At 58.8% G+C, this 20,704-nt stretch overlaps 8 protein-coding genes across 8 annotated transcripts; all 8 read left to right on the top strand.

Annotated features, from left to right (window-relative positions):
* Positions 1–1,677: 1,677 nt before the first annotated feature.
* LMXM_33_2350 (hypothetical protein, unknown function) lies at positions 1,678–2,298 on the top strand (the record flags this gene model as incomplete). The annotated part of the gene is made up of 1 exon (XM_003878739.1): positions 1,678–2,298. One exon carries the CDS (start codon positions 1,678–1,680, stop codon positions 2,296–2,298), a length of 621 nt encoding a protein of 206 aa, XP_003878788.1.
* Positions 2,299–3,417: 1,119 nt separating this feature from the next.
* Positions 3,418–6,072, top strand: LMXM_33_2340 (putative asparaginyl-tRNA synthetase; the record flags this gene model as incomplete). Its single annotated transcript, XM_003878738.1, has 1 exon — positions 3,418–6,072. One exon carries the CDS (start codon positions 3,418–3,420, stop codon positions 6,070–6,072), a length of 2,655 nt encoding a protein of 884 aa, XP_003878787.1.
* A 1,204-nt stretch (positions 6,073–7,276) lies between these two features.
* On the top strand, positions 7,277–7,708 carry LMXM_33_2330 (putative clathrin coat assembly protein AP17; the record flags this gene model as incomplete). The annotated part of the gene is made up of 1 exon (XM_003878737.1): positions 7,277–7,708. One exon carries the CDS (start codon positions 7,277–7,279, stop codon positions 7,706–7,708), a length of 432 nt encoding a protein of 143 aa, XP_003878786.1.
* Positions 7,709–8,654: 946 nt separating this feature from the next.
* LMXM_33_2320 (conserved hypothetical protein) lies at positions 8,655–9,053 on the top strand (the record flags this gene model as incomplete). Its single annotated transcript, XM_003878736.1, has 1 exon — positions 8,655–9,053. The coding sequence occupies one exon, from the start codon at positions 8,655–8,657 to the stop codon at positions 9,051–9,053; it is 399 nt and encodes a 132-aa protein (XP_003878785.1).
* A 986-nt stretch (positions 9,054–10,039) lies between these two features.
* Positions 10,040–10,291, top strand: LMXM_33_2310 (conserved hypothetical protein; the record flags this gene model as incomplete). The annotated part of the gene is made up of 1 exon (XM_003878735.1): positions 10,040–10,291. One exon carries the CDS (start codon positions 10,040–10,042, stop codon positions 10,289–10,291), a length of 252 nt encoding a protein of 83 aa, XP_003878784.1.
* Positions 10,292–11,356: 1,065 nt separating this feature from the next.
* On the top strand, positions 11,357–13,204 carry LMXM_33_2300 (conserved hypothetical protein; the record flags this gene model as incomplete). The annotated part of the gene is made up of 1 exon (XM_003878734.1): positions 11,357–13,204. The coding sequence occupies one exon, from the start codon at positions 11,357–11,359 to the stop codon at positions 13,202–13,204; it is 1,848 nt and encodes a 615-aa protein (XP_003878783.1).
* Positions 13,205–14,065: 861 nt separating this feature from the next.
* On the top strand, positions 14,066–15,061 carry LMXM_33_2290 (putative G-actin binding protein; the record flags this gene model as incomplete). Its single annotated transcript, XM_003878733.1, has 1 exon — positions 14,066–15,061. One exon carries the CDS (start codon positions 14,066–14,068, stop codon positions 15,059–15,061), a length of 996 nt encoding a protein of 331 aa, XP_003878782.1.
* Positions 15,062–16,965: 1,904 nt separating this feature from the next.
* On the top strand, positions 16,966–19,206 carry LMXM_33_2280 (conserved hypothetical protein; the record flags this gene model as incomplete). Its single annotated transcript, XM_003878732.1, has 1 exon — positions 16,966–19,206. One exon carries the CDS (start codon positions 16,966–16,968, stop codon positions 19,204–19,206), a length of 2,241 nt encoding a protein of 746 aa, XP_003878781.1.
* Between the last annotated feature and the right edge of the window lie 1,498 nt (positions 19,207–20,704).

Genomic DNA, 20,704 nt, shown 5'->3' with positions numbered 1-20,704 from the left:
CTGGCGCCAACGACGCGGGCATGTCAGAGCGACGTATCGCTGCTGATGTCGGCGGTGAGGCCATGGGTGGCGTGGCGTCGGAGCGACCTGCGTCCGTACACACAGCATGCGCCACCCCTATGATTGGGCATGGCGTCCGCGTGACTCGAATGTATCCTGCCCCCGGCCCTCAACACTGCCTACTGGGTGGTGGTGGGTGGGGGGAGCCTGAGTGTCACCTCGAGGGTGGGGGGATGCACCAGGGGTGGCGACCGTCGTGAGGAGGAAGCGGCTGTGCGGGGCCCTGCGAGGCCGCAGGGTGTGTGTGTGTGTGCAGGTTGAGGCAGGGGGGGGCGCGCTCTCACATGGCCGAGTCGGCGCGTTGCTGCGACGCGTGTGTCTAGCGCGACTTGGTGCCGCGCGACGGGGGCCTGTGACAAGCCGAGGTTCCAGAGGAGCCTGACTCGTGCTGTAGAGCCCGAATGGACGCGCCGAAAGAGAGCGATGTGGTGCGCGGTCCCTCGCATTTCCACACAAGTGCACGATATCTTCTCTGTGTGCTTGTGGGCACACTGACGTCGCCCCCCTTCTCTTCCATTTTTCTCCACCGCCTTTAGACTCATCACTATGCCTGTATCACGTCGCCTGTTGTTCTCGTCAGTACGCGCACTTGTGTATGCCTTCCCTTCTTTCTCGTTTACTCGCATCTTGTGAGCGCGCTGTCTTTGCGTCGCTCTCTCAACCACTCGGATTGTCCCTGTAATACGTCCTGCACTCCCCCTCTCTGTGTGCGTGTATGGGGGTGGGGGAGGTGAACTCGCGCGTCGGCGTGCTGTCGTGGTGCTTCCAGCCCGCTCACTTCTTGCGTCCTTTTTTTTGGATTTCTTGTCTGTTTTTGTCCATTTTTCCCCTGTTGGTTCATCCTTCGCCCTCTTTGCTCTCATCTGTTCCTCTGGTTTTCGATGGAATCGCTGCAGGTGAGGAACGGCCTTTGAGAGCCCGACGTCCGCGTCTGTCCCCTCGTCTGGTTGCCGTTCCTTCCCTTCCTCTCTCTGTGTGTTCTGCAGTGACAGTTGCCCCTGACGTCCCCCCCGTCGCTCTGCGTCCTTCGTGTGTGTGTATGTGGCTGTTAGTTTTGGCTTGCTGCACGCTGGCATATTTTGTGGTTATCGTCCCCCTCTCCTTTTGTGAGGGCACACACGCTTATCTGCTTGTGATGCTGACTTACCAGACACCTCCCCTCCCCCCGCTGTGTCTGCGCGCCTGTTGCTTCGTTTGCGTGACCGTTACACCCCCCCCTCCCTCTCACCACGGCCCAAAGAACAGCGCAGACACGCAATACAGACGCACGACACCAAAACACATGAACGTAATGGGAAATGCGAGTGCGTCGCCGGATGCATGTTTTCTCTGACACGTGGATGTGTTGGCGTGTCTTTCTCTTTGGTATCACCGGAAGGTTAGCTGTTTGGCGGACACAGCATACGCCGCTATCCGTCTCTTGATGTTCTGCGTCACCGTCGATGGGTGTGACCCATGTGCTCTCCTGCCTTCTCCTTCATGTGTCACCTTCTCGTCCTTCCTTTTCTTTTTTTTACGCGTGTGCTTTACGGAGGTCTTGCCGAGCGCGTGGTCTCTGCTGCAGGGGTTCTTTTTTTCACGATGCTCGAGGTGGCTGGAGGGGGAGGGGCGTCAATCATGTTTCATATACACCACACTTACCATGGGCGCGTAGAATCATCAACCACGACCTTGTCCTGCTCTAGCTTGGCGGCACAAGACTCCGAGAAGCAGCGTCAGTACGGTCAGCGTTGCGCGCTGCTACGAGAAGAGCGATACAGGCGCGGCTCAGTAGGCGCGCTGGAGAATAACGAGTGGGAGGAGCTCTGCAATGTGTGCGCTGATGAGTTGGGGGAAGAGTGGGAGCGAGAAGTCGCAAGAGAAAACAACAATGCAAGTCCTACAGAGCCATGTCGTCCGCGGTACGCCTATCGGTACAGGGCAGGAACAACGGTGTCTGTGCTGCCAGTAGACCAATCGACGGAGGCCCTCAATGGGGGTCTCACTGCCGCAGTCACCTCTGTCAATGCCGAAGAGAATCAGCTGAGGCTGTGGGAGTGGGAGAACCGTGCCGACTTACAGGAATGGGAACTTGGCGAGCGACAGGAGATGGCCCAGACAATGCAGAGCATCCTGGTGGCGCAGCGCGAGCTCGAGCTTGCCCATCTGGAAAGTGTGTGCAGGCATGTGATGAGCGGGACGACGGCGCTCGACTGGACGTCGTACCCACGCTACGACGGGTCGGAGCTGCTCTCATGATCCCCTCGAAGAGTTGCTGTGCGTAAAGAATCTGGCGAGAAGGCAGACTTCAGGAGGATAGGAAGGCGCACCGCAATGCAGGGCTTGTGTTTGTTCGTACAGTGCACATGCATGTGCGCTGTAGGTGCTCGGTTCCCATTACATCCACGCACTTGTGTACGCTTCGCTTTCGCCTTTCCGTTTTGCTTCTCTAGTTGGAACTTGCTGACACGTCGTTCCCTTTTTCGCTACCCCACTTCCATGCGCGTGTGTGCGTTCCTAGGTGTGGGCGGTCTGGCGGTGCGTGCTTGATCTGTGGGCTCCGTGTTGCGTCTACGCAATGCGGTTGATGTACAGTGTCATCATATGGGGGTGTGGAGATGCTCTAGACACCAAAGACAGAGTCGAACAGAGGAATGAAGCGGTGGGTGTCCACGGCGACCCCCCTCTCTCTCTCGCGCCACGCTGTTGCTTCCTCGTTCGACAGCCGCTTGCTGTGTGATGCCGCGGGAGGGGGGGGGGGGGAGGTGGAACAGTCTCTTTCCGGCTTTTTACGCAAATGTGCGAACCACCCGAAGGTTTGTCAAGCGTGATCGGTCAAGGCCCGAAGTGGCCGGTTCCCATGTGCACCGTTGAAGGTGCGCGGGCTCGTACGGCTGATGTTTTGGCGTGCGCAAAACGCTCTTCCCCATCCTCCCGCGTAATCCTCTGTGAAGGTGGCGCGCTTGCGTCAATGCACTGCTCTACAGCAGACACCTCTTTCCCACTGCTATGCTGTTCAATAAATATGTACATACCTATTTTGTTCTCTTGTGATGGATACCGTCTCGCTTTCTCGCGTTGTTGTCATCGAGGGACGGGTGAGGGGAAGGGGTGGGAGGTGAAGCAACAAGTGGATCAAGCCTGACTGACGGCGGTCGATCCCTTCCAGCTGTTTTTTTTTTCGAGCTCTGATTGGGCGCTTCTCTCGCCCCGTGTGCGCTCTCGTGGAAGAGCGCGGTGGAGGGTGAGGACGTGGTACACAGGAAAAGGCTACACCAGCGCTTCCAGCCACACAAGCGTCCATCTCCCTCCCTCCTCTCCCCATCTACACACAATTCAGGCTGCGGCATATCGGGCACGGGTAGCTGTTTGCGACGAATGCATGCCAAGGCCTTAGCGAGGCTGCGGATGTCCTTGGTGGACACGTGGCAGGCGCTGTGGGTGGTGGCGAAGTTGAAGACGGTCGAGAACGAGGCGCCGCTCTGGCAGACGACGATACAGAGGAATCTGGCGATGATCACGGAAAAGCCGCATGCGCTTGCTTCTCCGATGATGGCAAGCAGTCTCCGGCTGGCGGTAGACGAGGCTCCCTCTTTAGCAGCGACGTCACCGCCTCTTGGACCCGGTCGCGGGTTCACAGAGTTCTGTTCCTCAGTTCCAGCACCCGTCTCTGTAGAGCCACCACCACCGGTGACATCCTTGCCATGGCGTGGTCGGGCTTTGCGCACAAGAACCTGCGCATCTTCCTCATCAGCGCTAGGTCTGATGGCCGCCTCGTCTCTTCCGTCTTCTCTTCGTCAACACTGGTCCTCTTCTACTACTATCTCCCGCTGCCCTTTCCTCTCTCTGGCGTTGCCGCTTTGTCTGCTGCGTCACCGTCGGACCCTGCCCCCCCATCACCACCACCACCATCGATCCCCGCGTCTGCCCCTGCACACGCCTTGCAGAACCATAGCTATTCAGCTACACTCCGTGTTACTCTTTAAGGCATCGGATTCGAAAGGCCCGCGAAAACAAACGGAAGGTGCCATGGAGACCGAGCAGCAGCGCACCGCTGCCATTGCGCAGCTCAAAGCTATTGTTGGTCTTGACGACAAGGGTGCCAAAGACTTGTCCACCAAGCCGGAACGCGTTGCCGATGTGCTGGCCTTCTTTGCGCAGCACAAAATCGATGAAGCTTCTCCTCGCGAGGAGAAAGTCATGCTGTTCAACGTGTGGACGAAGGTGAAGAAGCCTGTGCACCGCGATCCCGTGACCAGCTTCATCCTTGACGGCAAACTCGACAGCACGCAGAAGGTCGACGCCGCCATCAGGTTCGTGAACGCTGCTGAGAGTGATGTGGTGGACACGGCGGCCATGTCGGCGGAGTGCGGCGTCGGGGTGACTGTATCGCGGGAGGACGTGGAGAAGGCAGTTGCCGAGGCCCTCGCCGCCGAGGACGTGGCCGCGCTCAGGACGAAGTGGGACAAGAACCCGAACATGATGCTCGGCCAGATGCGCCGTGTGGCGGCCCTGCGCTGGGCCGACGTGGAGCACGTGCGCGCGGCGCTGGAGAGGCAGGTTCCGGGGTTGATCAAGGATGTTATCGTGGAGGCGAAGCCGGCAGCCGCGAAGGAGGAAGCCGCTGCGATGCCGAAGAAGGAGGTAGAGTCGTGCCAGCAGAACTCGAACTTTAAGGATGTTGCGCAGGGGCTACTGCGATCCCCGATTGGCGAGCTGCCGTCGCACAAAGAGGGTGCCTGCGTCTACGTCGTTGGTTGGGCCCACCGCGTACGCCACCAGTCTCGCATGTCCTTTGTGGTGCTGCGTGATGGCACGGGCTTCATCCAGTGCGTCTTTGACGGCTCCACGGAGCCCTTCCACCGCGAATCGTGCGTCGCCATTCGTGGGACGCTGCGCCACGAGCCGAAGGCGAAGTCGGAGCTGCAGCCGCCGATGGAGCTGCACGTGAACGAGTACGCCGTCGTTGGGGACTCCGACGGCACGATTGAGACGGTCATCACGGCTGAGAGCTCCGTCGACAAACTCTATGACCAGCGCCACATTGTGGTTCGCGGCACGCTGGCGTCGTCTGTGCTAAAGGTCCGGCACGAGCTGCTGCGCGTGTTCCGCGAGCACTTCTGGTCGCGCCAGTACTACGAGGTGACGCCACCGACCCTTGTGCAGACGCAGGTGGAGGGCGGCTCGACCCTGTTCGAGGTCCTGTACTACGGCGAAAAGGCGTACTTGACGCAGTCGTCGCAGCTTTACCTTGAAAGCGTGACGGCGTCGCTGGGCAACGTGTACTGCTGCATGCCAAGCTACCGCGCGGAGAGGTCTAAGACGAAGCGCCACCTCAGCGAGTTCACGCACCTGGAGGTCGAGTACGACGTGTGCTCCTTCGAGGATCTGTTGAATCGCCTGGAGGACATGTTGTGCACCGTCATCCGCACCGTTATTGAGCACGTCGGCGACTTGGTTGCCATGCTAAACCCCAGCCAGCTCATTGACCCCAACGGCAACGTGCGCGACCCCGCCAACTACAAGTTCACGCCGAAGCGCCCTTTCCGCCGCCTCCGCTACGCCGACGCGATCCAGTTCTGCAATGAGAACGGCATCTTGAACACCGAGACGGGCAAGCCTTTCGAGTTCGGCGAAGACATCACTGACCAGCCGGAACGCGCTATGGTGGCCAAACTCGGCGAGTTTGTGTTCATGACCCACTTCCCTGCCAGCATGAAGTCTTTTTACATGCAGCGCGACCCTGACGACCCGACGCTGACGGAGTCGGTCGACGTCCTGGCGCCCGGCATTGGTGAGGTGCTGGGTGGCTCGATGCGTATGTACAAGTTCGACGAGCTGCTCGACGCGTACAAGCGCGAGGGTCTGGATGCGTCCACGTACTACTGGTACACGGACCAGCGCCGCTACGGCGGTGCCCCGCACGGCGGCTTTGGCCTCGGTGTCGAGCGTCTGCTGGTGTGGATGCTGAACCTCGATAGCGTGAAGGACGCATGCCTGTACCCACGTTACATGGGCCGCTGCAAGCCGTAGCGTGCAAAGGTCAGAAGGACCGCTGCATACGCGCGCGCGAGGTGGGGCGGTCAGAGACGTGGAGTGTGCGTCACGCAAGAAGAAGACGTTGGCCGATAGGCGGCGGATGCGCGTTGGCTAATAGTGGAGAGAAACATGCGCGACCTCCCCTCCCCCTCAAACGACAAAAAAAAGAAAAGCACGACGCAGATGACCGAGACATTCGACTTCCATGAAACCAGCTCCCCTCATACACACACACACACACACACACACACACTAAAAAGAAAACGAAAGAAAACTTCACCGCCGTGCTGTCGATGGGTAGTGGCGATGAGACAAGGCAATAACAGGCGAGACATCTGACTATGCGACGGATCGTGTTCTCCGCTCTTTTCCGTCTTCCTCCCCCCTCACACTCTCTTTCGTTGTCGTGCCTCGATGCGCGCCTATGCGTGTATGAGGATAATGCCGCGCCCCAGAAGCAACGTCAGATTGGCATTACAGCTAAAGCAAGAGATAGTTTTGCGCGAGCATGGCGGTGGTGCAACACGGACATCTTACAGAAATCCTCGCAGCCCTTGTGGGTGATATGGTTGGGTCGCTGTGCACGCTGTGTTCACAGTCGAGGTGCACGCGCGCTTCTAGGAAAGCCTCGCAAGCGCGTTAAATGACAACGTACACACGAAAAAGAAACGGAGCGCGCCCTCACTGTGCGGTAGACGGTGCGCACCATGTGTTTATATGAGCGGACTTTGCACTGCCCCCTCCATGGAAGGTGCTTCGGAATTCTTCTTTGTGTATGTGGCCGCCACCCCCTCCCCCGCTCCCCATGCTGCACTTGCGGACGCAACCAGCCGCATGCACCTTCTTTTGCTCTCTCACTCTCTGTTCGACGACAACCATCGCTCCTTCTGCGCCCCGTCTCCTCTTCTCATTTCCTTGGGTTTCGTACGGTCTCACATGTTCTTCTACAGCTGTCGTCGGGCTGCTTCTTGACACCTGCGCACAAGCATGAGGAAAAGGGCAACACCAAAGGCAAACAAACTGGTAGTTGCGCAACGTTACAGGAAAAGCTAGAACCAAGGAGAAGCGAGGCCCTCTCGCACGCGAATCGTCGTGGTGATGTGAGGACAAACAAAACAAGAGAACGATAGGCACGTGCGGACATCATCACAACAAGAGCTGCCACGACATCCAGAGGAGATTACTCGCCTCCAGCGCAATGATTCACTTTATCCTCCTGCAGAACCGCATGGGCAAGACCCGACTAGCCAAGTTTTACATCCCGGTCGACGATGCAGGCCAGGCGCAGATCAAGCGTCAGGTCCACGCTATTGTGAACGCGCGCGATACGCGCGCGACAAACTTTGTGTCGTTCGAGAGCATCAAGGTCGTCTACCGCCGCTACGCCGGGCTCTTCTTCATCCTCGGCATCGACCAGGAGGACAACGACTTGATGTACGTGGAGCTGATCCACCTGCTTGTGGAGGTGCTGGATATGTTCTTCAAGGATGTGTGCGAGCTGGACTTGATCTTCAACTTCCACAAGGTCTTCATGATCATCGACGAAATGATTATGGGCGGCGAGATTCAGGAGGTGTCGCGGCCGGTCATCTTGAGCCGGCTACAGGAGCTCGAGATCTCAAGTAAGTAGACGACGAAGCAGCGGGAAGAGATGCGAAGTGAAGAAGACGTAAAAAAATGGCGAACAAAAACAGCACGTCCGTGTCCCGAAACATTCACACGGCGGTGCTCTCGACGGCATAGCGCTTGGGCAAATCTGGAATCGTGTCAGAGCGAGAAGGCCGCAGCAGCACCAGAGGTGCACCAACGCGCATTGTGACCGCTGCACTTTTTTGTTCCTTTAACATTGTGTCTGCTTCCTGCCGCGGAAGTGCGCTGCACTTTCGTTCTCCTTTTGCCCTTGCTCTGTGCTCCTGCACCCCACTCCCCTCCTTCGATGGGTGCGCGTGCGTTGGCTCTGCGTCTGGCGGTACTCGCTGAGCTTGCGCCTCCAAACGGAGGAAAGTACAACAACAACGTAACGGAAAATACTCCTGCGTGGAGACTCGTGCTCGTGCGCGCGACTCGCCGGTCTCTTTCGATGAAGCACAGAAGGTCCTGGAGGGGACAGCAGTAGTCAGCGAAGTGGCGCACCTCTCAGGGGTGATGACGCTCGGTGGCCATGTGCTGGGCTGGACTTAAGCCTGGGTTATCCTCCTCCTCCTCGGCTGCCATGGAACATGGCGTAACTCTTTTCGCTTTGCTCGCCCCTCTTCTTCGTCTCTCTCTTTCGCCCCTGTCCTGGTGTGTGCGCATTGCCCGGAGTCTTGGTTTTTGCTTTCTTCTCCACTTTGCCGTCGAAGTCTCATCATCGAGCCACAAAAACAGGTGCACCACGCGTGGGAGTCTTGCCACGCTGCTGTCTGTAGCTGAAGAAGGAGTTCGTCGCCGACACGGACGAGGAAAAACGAAACAGGTCGACCAACACTTGCCCCCACCCCTCCCCCCACGGACTGGCACGAGCCGCCGCACAGGTACGCAAAAGGCACCGCATATCGATTCACCCTCACCACACCCGCACGTTGAGAAAAACAAATATGGCGGTTCTCGACTACCTGTTTTACGCAGGCATGCTCCTCCTGGCGCATGCACTGTATATGGCCTACTCTATCCGTGAGCAGCTGCAGGCGGTACACCACAGTCACGGCCACATCCCTGCGGCCAGCTTTGGAGGCCACAACGTGTCCACCACGGCGATGATGGTGCCCATCACGTTAGAGGTGCTCGCGGGTACGTTGCTGGGCATTGCTGGCTTCGCGCACAGTCACAAGATGCAGGATGCGCGGCTGTGCGACGTCACCAAGTACCTCCGCTATGACAATCAAATGAACTCCGGCGTAGGCTTCATTCACTTCAATCATCGCGGCACTGTGGCGTGCAAGAGGGATGAGCTGAAGGACGAATGCAAGCCACTCGTGCAGAAGAAGAAGGAGTGAGTGTGCTGCTTGTCCGGCCTGCGCGTGTGCTGACCGCGTGACTGCCTGACACTGTCTTTGCCTTCACTGTTTCTTTCGTGCTTTGGGGGACTGTGCAAAGCTTTAGCCCTGCTGGTGGCGATGGGCGGAACACATGCACCCCCTGCAAAAAATTTCCCGCCGCGTCTTGCATCATTCCAGGCGCTACCAAATATTCCTGCTGTGCTATGGCAGAACAACTGCGCTGCAGTTGCTTCTCTGTTCTCCCCTCTCGTGTGCGCGCGGAGACTCGGTGCGAATGTCCATTTGTTTGTGTGTGGGTGTGTGTGTGTGTGCGTCTTGGTGGTGGGTGGGTGGGTGGTGGGGGCTGTTTATGGCTCGTGTTGCACGAGGTCACGGTTAGGGTAAAGGCTGGTAACGACTTGTTCCAAGAGTGAACGAAAACAACAACCACCACCACTGAGGATAGTGCGTGGCCGTGAAGAGCACATTGACCCTCTAGGACTTCCCGCCAGTCGATCTCAACCCCCCTACCTCGGTGATCGGGCAATGGTGGGGACTGAGGTCGCGGAAGGAACTGAGGGGGTGCGTCCATGAGTCCGTCACCGCCACTCTCCTAGGGGTGTGTAATCGGTTGCACTCTTTCCACGGCGAGAGAGGCGCAGTCGCCTCGAGTTTGTTTTGCACGTCTCTATGTCTGTCTGTCAGCATAATGTCGAGAACTTGGTGTAATGGTGACACTGCTGTTGTGGCAGCGCTTCGTTTTCTTGCACAACCCCCACTGCCCACCTCCAACATTGACATCCTTCTCTCACCACTTGTACACCTTTGGATCACACCCGTGCATGCATGCCCACACTCCTGCAGTTGCAGGTTTGCCTGTTGCTCGAAGGGCGCTGCCGTTGACAGCAGTTATTCACTTTCCCCGCCCTTCTTGCTGCAGTCCTGCGTTCTCCTCGTTTTTGTGTGTGTGTTCTCTACCACTCGTCACATCAGAGTTAGTGCGCATGTTTCAGCGAACAACACTGCGCTGCTACAGCGCTCTCGTCGGCCAGGCGACGCCGGTGCTTCTAGGCAGCAAGGGCGGCACGCCAAAGCGCAAGAAGAACCCAATGCAGCTCCGTCGCAAGACGTACGGCCTTCACTTCAAGGAGCGCTACCTCAAGCTGGAGGAGTGGTACTTTTGCCCTCTCTGCGCAGAGCCGAAGAAGCAAGGTGAGTGGTGCCGACGTGAGGACTGCCGTCAAATCAAGCCATAAAAAGGCGGCGATCCGTTCAGCTCGTAAGCAATGCAACTGTTTCTTGTGGCCATCCGCGCTTATGCCGTGGCGCGCAGGTGACTTGACTGTGTGCGCGATTGAATGGGCGGACAGGCTGCTGCTTGTGTATGTAGGGCCTCACCGTATGCGCTGCGGTGTGCCAAGTGCACGAGGTGGGCAAGGGTTTCTCAGAAACAGGTGTAGGGGGTGCATGCAAGAGCCGGCTAGACCTGTTCAGACCTCGGTGGAAGTCCCCAATCACATCTTTTTGCTGGTTGGGTTCCTCGTCCTCATCTTACCGTCTTGCGGCAGAGCACACAAACAAACCTGAGAGGCACTTTGCGTGTGTGTTGTTGTTTGACGGTTGCACGATTCGCAGCACCAGGTGGCACCTTTACAGCTCGTGAATGCTCTGCACGGCTTTCTGTTTTCTTCAGCAGCAGAAGAAAAGAGAGTGACAGCAATGTCGAAAGCCTGCACTCGCATCCACCGAGAGAGGGGTGAGTAGCAAAGCCATGGTGTTCACAGGGACGGATGCGTGTTTGGCTCTCCATGGAGGGTGTCTCTGCTAGGCCCGTTTGCCTAGGGGAAGGTGTCATGAGTGGCTCGCAATGCCTACGTGGAGGGGTCAGTAACATGCACGTACGTTGAACAGTCCAAGTGCTCGCTCATCCATGACGCAAAAGCGCGCGCGAGAGAGACAGGGCGGGCAGGCTCAGGTACAAACGCGTACGCGTGCCTTATACGGAGGACTCTTTCATTTTTCTGACGTGCCCATGATTTGCGCCCACCCTGCGGTGGGCACAAGGGTGCAATAACACAGGTGGGCTTTGGTCTCGAGCTTTGCTGCTCTCGGTCCGCTGAGAAAAAAGCGTCTAGGGCCCTATGCTCCCGCTTTAAGCGATTGTGTGCGCTGGAGCACTCGCGTGATGTTGTGTCTCCCGACCGAGGCGGGGGGGTGGCGGTGCTCCCCTACACCTTCTCTTTCATTTCTTCACGCTCTTCATCGATAAACAAACTTCTTCTTGTGTCGTCGCGAATCCATCGCAGACCGTAGCCGGAGTGATGCAGCAAGTGTTTCCGGAGGACCCCGCACGCGGCGGGGAGGGCAAGCCATTCATTCACTTTCCTATTCCATCACAGTCAGCGACAACCTCGACCGCAGCGCGGAAGCGCTCGCGGAGCCCGGCGGGGACGAAAAACGCACCAGAGAGCTCCACTGCCACCAGCCCTGCAATACCACTGTCGCCGGAGGAGCGTGCGGCGCTCTGCCGCTTCATGGAGTATGGCAACCAACCTAGGCCTGCCTCGGAGTGGTTCTCTCGCAATTCTGAGAAGTACTCCACGCCGGCGCAGCTCTTCGCCAACCACACGGAACCGTCTCGCTCTGCTTTGGCCCCTCAGCATCGATGGTGCGTTGTCGCTCTCCGTCAGGCCATGTCGCTCCTCTGTCGGTTTGTCCAGCTAGACAGCTCCGGGTATTATCTCCGCGCGGCGTCTCCATCGAATGCCGGGGCCGACGCGACCGCGGCGGCAGGCGGTGCACTACCTTTATCCACCGAAGTTCCTACGGCGACTGCGCGTGTGACGACACTGGAGCTGTATTGTCGCTTCCAAGCGCTCGAGCTCGAGCTTGAGGATGCGGCGCTGCGAGCCGAGGCAGCCGCGCATGCAGATGCAGTTCCCGAGTCCATACGGCAGCAACTGCGATCTGATGTGGACGCGACAGTAGCGTGCATCGAGCAGAGCTTGAATGCGCTGGAGTGTACTCTCGTGCAGATGCTGCTCGGCAGCTTTGCAGATTTCACTGTCAACATTGCGAGCACGGTGGACATGTCTCTGGCGCCGTCCTTGGAGTATGTGGCGAGGATGCTGCGGGAGCTGCCGTCCGTGCTCCGCGCGGAGCAATGGCCCTCTCAGTTTGTGTGTGATATCAACGCTCCCTTAAACGGGGGCGACAGAGAGCTGCAGAACGCCGGGGCAAGCACATCGTCGTCGTCCTCCGTCCTTGAGCGGACTCTACTCGGCATTTCACCTCTCTCGGGGGCCGACGCCGCCATCTCGGAGCTTCTCGAGCAGCTCGGCGGTGCGACAACGTCGCTGGCTTTGCGGAGCTTGTTTGACCTCTGCCACGCGGACGTATGGAACCTCCTCGGGGTAGCGGCGGCGTCTCCGATCAGCCGACTCGCCGCGCTCGAGAAACTTGCGGCGGCAGCCTCGAGTGGCTCGGCCAGTGCGGCCGGACCGTACCGACCCGTGCTGGACGTGGAGACTTTCGAGTTCAAAGAGATTCTCGTGCGGGCATGGAACCGGCAGTACGGATGCGTCGGCCTCCGCCGCCTCTTCTTCGAGATGCAGGTGCTGTTCTATCAGTACGCGATGCAGGCGCAGGCCACGTCAAAGCAGTCCAAGGCCGGTAGCGGTGCCGCCCTCCGTGACGTATGCGGGCTGTGGGCCGCCTGGCGTCTCTCTCTGCAGAAGTGTTCAGCAGCGTTTCTGGCGAAGCTCGGCGCTCGTGAGCAGTTTGGTGATGTTCTCGGTGCCTCGACCTTGAGGGCGGACGCGTGTGACCTGATGCGCCAACACTCCATTCCTGTCAGCGGTTTGGCGGAGGTGCAAAGGATAGCTCTTCGCGTCATCACGAAGGTGCAGGCTGTCGATGCGAAGGGCTGGTTCGCTGTGCCAGCGTTTGACCTCGTGAACGTCGATTTCACGAGTGTGCGTTACTGGATTTTGAGCCCCGTCTTTGCACGCAAGTCGAAGCGAGAGGCCTACCGCTCCCTCTGCCGCACGCTGGAGCGGATGGTGGACAGCTGTGTGCAGAAGTACGGTCCGACACACGCCTTTAGCGATGCCATCACAACAGTGCGGCAGCAGCTCGTTGACGTGGCTCGTGCGGAAGGACTCTTGTAACGCGACGGCGTCTGTGGAGGAAGAAGGACAAAGGGAAATCATCACCGAGGGCGGCGAGCTGGACCGTAGAAAACACAGAAGGGCCGCCTGCGGGAGTCTCACGCACTCGCGATGTCAGCGACGCTCTGGTGAAAATGCCGTGCGCACACGTCCTTGTACGCTAGCATTTTTTCTTTCGTTCGCGGACGAGGCAGGTCCAGCGGTCTCTTGTATGTGTTGCCCGCTATGCACCACATGGGCGCAGGAAGGGAAGTCAAGTGCAGTGCATGCCATCTGAGGGGCTCTTCAGCAAACCAAAAAATCGAAAGCAAGCAAAAAGTAGGCGTCGGCGTCAGTAGTGGGGGGGGGCAACGCCTTCGCCACAGATCAAACCGTCGCGTTTTGCCCGCTTCGTCTGTGTCTTGCTTCCTCCGGTTCATGACCATCACTTGAGACGTCGCCCGTACACAGACACACACGTAATGAAGGCGACATTCTTCTTGCCGCCTCGCCTGCATCGTGCATTCTGCAGTGATGTGCGACAAGGAGCGTGCCAAAACGCGCATGCAATCATCTCCTCTCTTCCCGACACCGACGTCCTCGTCGTTCTTGCTGCGCTCTCTCCCACTCTTTCGATGGTGAACTGCTTATCGTTTGTGGAGTACCAGTCCTTCATTCGTTTGGTCGTGGGATATTGCCATCCGAGCGCTTGATCCTTTACATCTTTGCCTTCTCAACCGTCGCCCCCCCCCCCCGCTCCCATCCCTTCCTCCTCTACCTGCTACTGTCTCATTTTGGTTTCGTGTCTTTGGCCTTAGAGTTGAGCCTCTCCTCACCAGCTCTCTTCACGTCGTTGTAGTAACAGCACACGTACACACCGCCATGCTACATATCGACTTCTCCATCGCACCGGATGCCCAGGCGGCGCTGGAGGAATCGGGCAAGCCCAACACCGCCACGGTGGCCGTGCCCATCATCATTGAAAAGGAGGTGCTTAAGTTGCTGGCGCCCCCAGTGTGCTCCAGCGGTGGCGGCCTCGAGTATGACCTGAACGAGACCCGTAAGCTTCTGGATGCGAAGGGCACATCCGCAGCTTACATTGTGGTGCGCACCGCCGCGAGTACGCAGTATGTCGTCATTTACGTGAGCGAGGCCACAAGCGCGAAGGATCGCATGCTCTACTCCACTGGGTCATCGTGTGTGGTAGAGACGACGCCGCATGCGCAGAGGCGGACCGTTCAGATCTCCTCCGTTAGCGAACTGCTGCCGTCGCTGTTCGAGGCCGAGTCTAAGAAAGTGAGAGAGGCTTTGATGACGGAGAGTGAGCGGCATCACGCCGCGATTGCGCGAATGGAGGTGGCGCCGCAGCCGGTGGTGCTCCCCGGCGTGGCCGTCCAAATAACCACGGAGGCTGACGATGTGCTGTCGCAGTTTGCGAGCGGCGCAGTGGAGGTGGCCACGTTCAAGATCGCAGCAGAGCAGCTTCAGCTGGACAAGACTATGGCGCAGCTGAATGGTGACCTCGATCAGGTGAAGTCCATACTGACGGACGCTGACCCCCGCTTCGTGCTGCTGCGCTACCCCTCGCCTAAGACACAGCTCGCTGAAGCTGTCATGGTGTACGTGTGCCCGCCTACCTGCAGCCCCAAAATCAAGATTCAGTACGCATCTTCGGCCGCCGCCTTCCGTGAGCAGGCCTTGCGCCACAAGATCAAGCTTGCCCACAAGGTGGAGACGGACACGCCGGCGACGCTTGCCGAGGACGTGCGCAGCGCCTTCGAGCCGTTCCCGTCTGCTGGCGCACGCAAGACTCAGGATCAATTGCCGTCATGCCCCACAACCTCGTGGGCACCGAAGGGCCACCGCATGCTCATTTGACTCGGACGACTGCTTCTGCCGCACATCAAAAGTGCCCGGGGGCGCGTCGTCCACCACCTTTTGTGTTTTTTTTTTCGTGTGCTATGTGTCTCTTCCGTTCTCTCCTCTCTCTCACACACAACTCATCGTCATGTGTGTCCCCCTCCGTGCAGTGACGTCGTCCTCCGTTTTTCGCCTCCTCTCTCCTCTTTCTGTTTGACTTTTCTTCATTTTTTTTTCGCATGCGACGGGCCGTCGAAGAGGGTTGCTGGTTCTTGCTCCCTCGTTGAGTGTGTGCCGCTCTGCCTTTTACGGGTGCTGTTCGTGTTCATTGCGTTTCTCGCTCCATTCTTTTTTTTCTGTTGTTGTTTGGCTGATTCCACCCTCTCACGCTTCGCCTACCCTGGTATTCTTCTCTCGGTCCTAGCTTGGATGAGTACATTGTGCTGCTCTCTTCCCTTCGCCATTTCGTTCGTTCGTTGTGTGTGAGTCTTCAACGCACCCCCGTGGCGCTCCGCTCCGCCTCCTCCACCGTCTTGTACATCCTGGGACCTTTTCGGCTGACAGTTCATCAGCGTCAGCAGTTGCTGGCTCGCAGACGGACGAGGCATGCTTTCTTTCCTTTTTTTTCTGTTTGCCCTCGAGCATGAAGGTGAAACGTGTGGGCACACTGCATGCGTGTATCTCCCCTCCTCTCACCACATGTGGCTCTTGTTGTCTCTCGCCCGAGACGCATAAGCAAGAGGAGAACACAGACACACGGCGACGGCGTATGCTTGGCTCCGCTATCTCCCTTCTGATGCAGCGGTGCTCTTGTTTCTTTCCCTCTTGACTCTCCTCCGTTGCCCCCCTCCCCCTCCTCTGTGGCTTTCGCTCCAGCGCTCTCCGCCATCCAGAGAGCATGTCGCCACTTATATGTGGCGCCCAGTAGAGATGGTTAGAGGCAAACGCTCACGTGCGCACACCCAGTGTGAAAGGGGCGGCGTGGGGCAGAGACATCACGCTCCGCCCCCCCCCCCTCCCCCCACGTACACATGCGTTCTCTGTTCTCTTCTCCCACGCGGGAGAGCTTGTTTGCTGTGTTGTTGTCGTCGCCTCAAGGCAAGTGCATGGGTGGGTGAACGAAGGTTTGAGGTGGCGAGACGGTCAACAGAGTTGGGTTCTGCGTTGTGCGTGGTGCATCTCAGGTTTTTCATTTTCTTTGCTCACCCACAAGGCGCGTTGTCTGTTGCGTGGAGTCGAAGCATCGAGAGAGCGTAGAGACGTAGAGAAGTGAACATAAGCCAGCGTTTAGCGGGTGTGCTTGCCACCGTTGCCATTGCCCTTTGGGGTGGGGGAGGCGTGCGACGATGGGGCGCTAGGCTGTGGTGGTGTTTTTAGTTTCGGTTTTCGCGTTCTTCTCAGGGAGGGAGGGGGAATGAGGAAAACGAAAAAGAAGGGTTGGGAAACATAAAACAAACAGAACCACAGCGACCGGGTGTCACGTCACGGCCATCCCATCAACGGCACACCCGGAGCTAGACTTGCCGCCCTGCTTCCTTCTCTAGCTTCTCTTCTTTCTCGGCTTTCTCTCTCTCTCTTTGGTCCAGTAACTGATCGGCACAACCTCGACTCTTCCTCTGTCTGATACGCATGCGTGTCTTCGCCGCGTAGACCGCCGTCCCTTTGTCACCGTGAAAGCCGGCTCGATCTCTCTCTCTCTGCCTGTCTGCCTGTCTGTCTGTCTGTGCGTCTCCCTCGTTCTTCTTGGCGTCGTGCACGCGCACAGAAGCAGAGGAAGGACGGGCGACGAATTGGATATACACGCGCCCGCTCTGCTGTGCCGGCACACAGCCGCTGCTCCAAGAACGTTGTCTCAGCTCCCTCTCTCTTATCTTTGCTGTGTCTCAGCGCTTCGGATGGAGGCGCCTGCCGAGGTGGACCCGATGGTGGCACTGGTGGAGTCGTGGGACACCTACCTTGTCCCTTCTTCCCAACTAGCCTTCTCAACGAAGGCGTCTGCGCACGATCACGCCTGCGTTGACCAAAGCACGCGCGCCTTCGCTTCTGAAGCATCACCGTTTCGCTATCACCTTACTGATGTGTGCCCTGTCTTCACTACAAGCAAGCAAGACAGCAGTGACCAAGGCAGTCCACCGACCTCAGGTCCGAACAGCACGGGCACCCCCGCCGATGTCCCCGCTACGCTTTCATCGTCGTCGCTTTTGTGGTTGCTTACACTTGTGAGTCGGAACGTGGAGCTTCTGCGCGCCGCGGCTCACCTCTTCCTGCAGTTCAATGCGCAGTTTGCCGCGCTTGTGGAATCGAACGCGGTGACGGTCAACGTGCTCCGCGCACGTCACCAGCACCAGCTGGACTCCCTGCTTGAGGTGACGCACAATCATGCAGCGACAGACATGATTGTGGACTCTGCCGTCACAGAGCGAGTGGTTCTTCAGCAGCAGAAGGAGCTGGACGCCGCTGAGCGCCGCTGTGCCGCGGCGGAGCAGCGGTTGGAGGCGGAGCTGCAAGAGACGTTTTGCCGATTTCTCACAACGTCGGCGCCGGACGCCGTGGCGGCTGCCAATCGCAAACAGCAGTCGCTTGACTGGGCGAACGGAGGTGACGGCACAGGTGCTGGCGGCAGCCCCTATCGTGCCGAGGTCGACGTCAGTCGATTCGCGGAGGTGCGCAAAGCCGCTCCCTCGAACATGCGCCGTTGCAACACCGCCGTCGCTCCCTTTTCGCCCGTCCGCCTGGTGCCCGTGCGCACCATCAAGCTGAGCAATGAAGTGGGCGATGCGTCCGCGGCGTCTTGGACGCGGTCCCCATCGAAACGATCGCAGGATTCAGCCCTTCAGCCCATTATTCTGGATATTTCACCTGTCTCTGCACTGTCGCGCTGTCTCGGGTGCTGCAGCGGCACTCAGCTTGGCGCCATCGCATCGTCCGTGTCGAGCGCGGCAGAGGAGCACCTGCTCCGCCTCGCACACACCCGCCACTCTGTGCTGCTCTTCATCGGCTCCGAGGCCGCCGCGATGGATGTGATGCAGAGCTGCAGGGCGCCTGAGCTGCTGCTGGGGGCTGGGCACAGCTGCCGTGATCGCTTTCAAACCTTGGCAAATCACCCTGTTTTACGGGTTCTTTTCACGACTCGACTGTGGGGTGCCAACGTCGTTCTCCTGTGGAACCCCGCGCAGGACGCTGCACCCGCTGCGGCCGCGCAGGCGGTGGTGGAGGACGCGCTGGAGCTGGCGTACGCGTGGGACGCGGACATGTTCTCCGTGGCGGTTTTGGAAGGCGCGCGACTGCCGAGCTACGCGGGGACCGCTGGCGTCTCCGCCATGACGGCAGGGACCTCGTCTACGTCGGCAGCGTTTTTCGCGTCTCAGGCGGTTTCGATGGAGGTCCTGCGTCAGCTGCGCAACGGTGTGACACGAGAACTTCTTGACACCGTTGGCACGCGCCGTGCCCGTCGGTGGCAAGGTACGGCGACATGGATGCAACAAGGGATTGGTAGCGCGGCTGCTGCGACGGCTGGTACTCACATGTGCCCTCGCGCGGTGGGAGTACTCTACGTCAGCCAATCAGCCCAGCAAGAGCAGGAGAATCAGCTGCAACATCAGGAGGTGTCGTGCAGTTCCTCATCTATTCGGTCTAACGCGGCTTCGCCGGTTCGCGGCGACAACTCCATCGTGTCTGTCACGTCGTCGTCTTTCCTGTTCTCGCCAATGTCCCCTGCCGGCGGATTCCGCGGGCCGTGCATCACCTTCAATACGCCACTGGCGATTCGTGCCTTTCTTCCGCTGGGAGAAGAATACTTTATCCGGGAACAGCCGAACTTGGTGAGGGGGCCCAGTCGCGGCGGGGGCGATGTGCACCAGGGCGTCTCTGAAGCAGCTTCCTCGAGTACCCTTAATCAAGAGGGAGGCGGCACGCGCGGCCTGCTGCGTCGGCCAGCCTCGGCGACTGCCACGGAAGACGACGACGCTTCCTTCAGCAGCGAGAAGGATGCGCGCTTCTCGCACGCGAGCTTCAGGGCTACCTCCGCACCCGCTTTATCTGCTGATATCGATGCAGTGAGAGCCAGCGGCAGCAGTGGCGAGGCAGGACTGCTTCGTCAACCAGAGATGACTCTTGAGTCGCTGATCCAGGACGCCTTTGGAGCGCTGGCCGAAATCCTCTAGGACCTGCATGTGTCTCTTGCTCTGCGCCGCTGGGCAAAACGCTTCACGCGGATGGTTTCCAAAGGGATTCAGAGATGTCCGATGGTGAGCACGTACTCGGCGGCACAACAGCGCTGCAATCCGTGAACGGGTTGGACTGCGGTGTCGATAGTGTGGCGCGAGCAGCGATGCGCAACGGCGCGCGTGCGCGCTCGGGGTGGGTGTGCTCGTTGGGTTGTGCGCAAAGTTTATTCGCGCAGTTGTATACCGCGCTCCTTGCTCCTGCTGTTGCACGTTGGGGGACTGCAAGAGTCTTTGGTGAGGCAGCGACGGGGTAATGGCAGCTTCGCTGGCGCGCTCCAGCCCTCACCCTCCCTCTGTGGTTGCTTCTCCGGCGCTCCTCACGCGTCTTGAGGGTGTCGACGCCGTGATGCGGAGGCGTTTGCGCAATGGACCACGAAATTGCCGCGGGTCTCTCTGGTTGTGTGCATCTGAAGGTTTCGTGTGGGCACCTTTTACTTCTGTTTTAGCTGTGACACCGGCGCTGCCATGCGCGTCGTGTCGTCAACGCTTCTCGCTCTCGCTCCCGCTTTTCCTACTCTACCTGTTCCTTTATTTTCCGCGCTCCCATGGTGACTGCCGCGGCGCAGAAGCAACTCAGCAAAGGGCAGAGTGCGCTTGTGTGTGTGTGTGCGTGTGTCGGTGTTGCACCTTCGTGCACGCATCGCCGTATCGTCGTTCTTTCCTTTGCTGTGCCTTTTTCTTGTTTTGGCATGCTCATTTTGCGCGCTTCCGTCTTCACCTCTGCGACGCTTCGACGACGAGGTGGAGATGCGCCTCTCGCTGCAGGCTATCTCAGGACCCAGTCCCACCACACGATGAGGGGAAGCAAAAAGCCCGTCCGCCCTCTCTGCGCCAAACGCCGAACCACCTCTGAGGGTGCCACAGCCAGCTGTCTGCGACGTAGGGGGCGGCCAGAGCGATTTACTGCCACTGATGGCATTCAGGTTCTGGACGGTGTGAGCTCGGAGCGACCTGCGACAGTGAACAAGTCTACGCCCTTCACATGATTAGGCACGGAGTTGGGGCAACTTGAGCGTGTTTCACTCGACCTTCACATTTCACATAGGGATGGGGGGCGTGTGAGCTACCCTGATGGGGATGCACCAGGGGATAGCGGCCTGCATGATGGGGAAGCGACTGTGAGGCCACCTGCCCAACGGGGGTGGGTGAGCAGAGGTCCAGGCAGGTGGGAGGGGGGGGGCGTGCTCGCCAGGCTAAGTGGGCGTATCGCTGTCGCACACGTGTCTAGCGTTGCCTCGGACCTCGCGATGGGGGGCCTGTGACACAGGGCCATTTGTATGTGTGTTGGGGGAGGGGGGGGGCTGGGGAGCAGATTGGAACCTGACCTCGTGTTGTACGGCAAAGAAACGGATGCGTGGTACACCGCCCCGCCCCCCTCCCATCATTCCCTACACAACAAACGGAAGAAAAAAAGCGCTTTGAGAGAAAAGGCTAA

The sequence above is a fragment of the Leishmania mexicana genome, chromosome 33 (assembly GCF_000234665.1).
Source record: "Leishmania mexicana MHOM/GT/2001/U1103 complete genome, chromosome 33".
Lineage (NCBI taxonomy): Eukaryota > Euglenozoa > Kinetoplastea > Trypanosomatida > Trypanosomatidae > Leishmania > Leishmania mexicana.
Note: the sequence above shows the minus strand (reverse complement) of the source record. Positions and strands in the feature narration are given on the sequence as shown.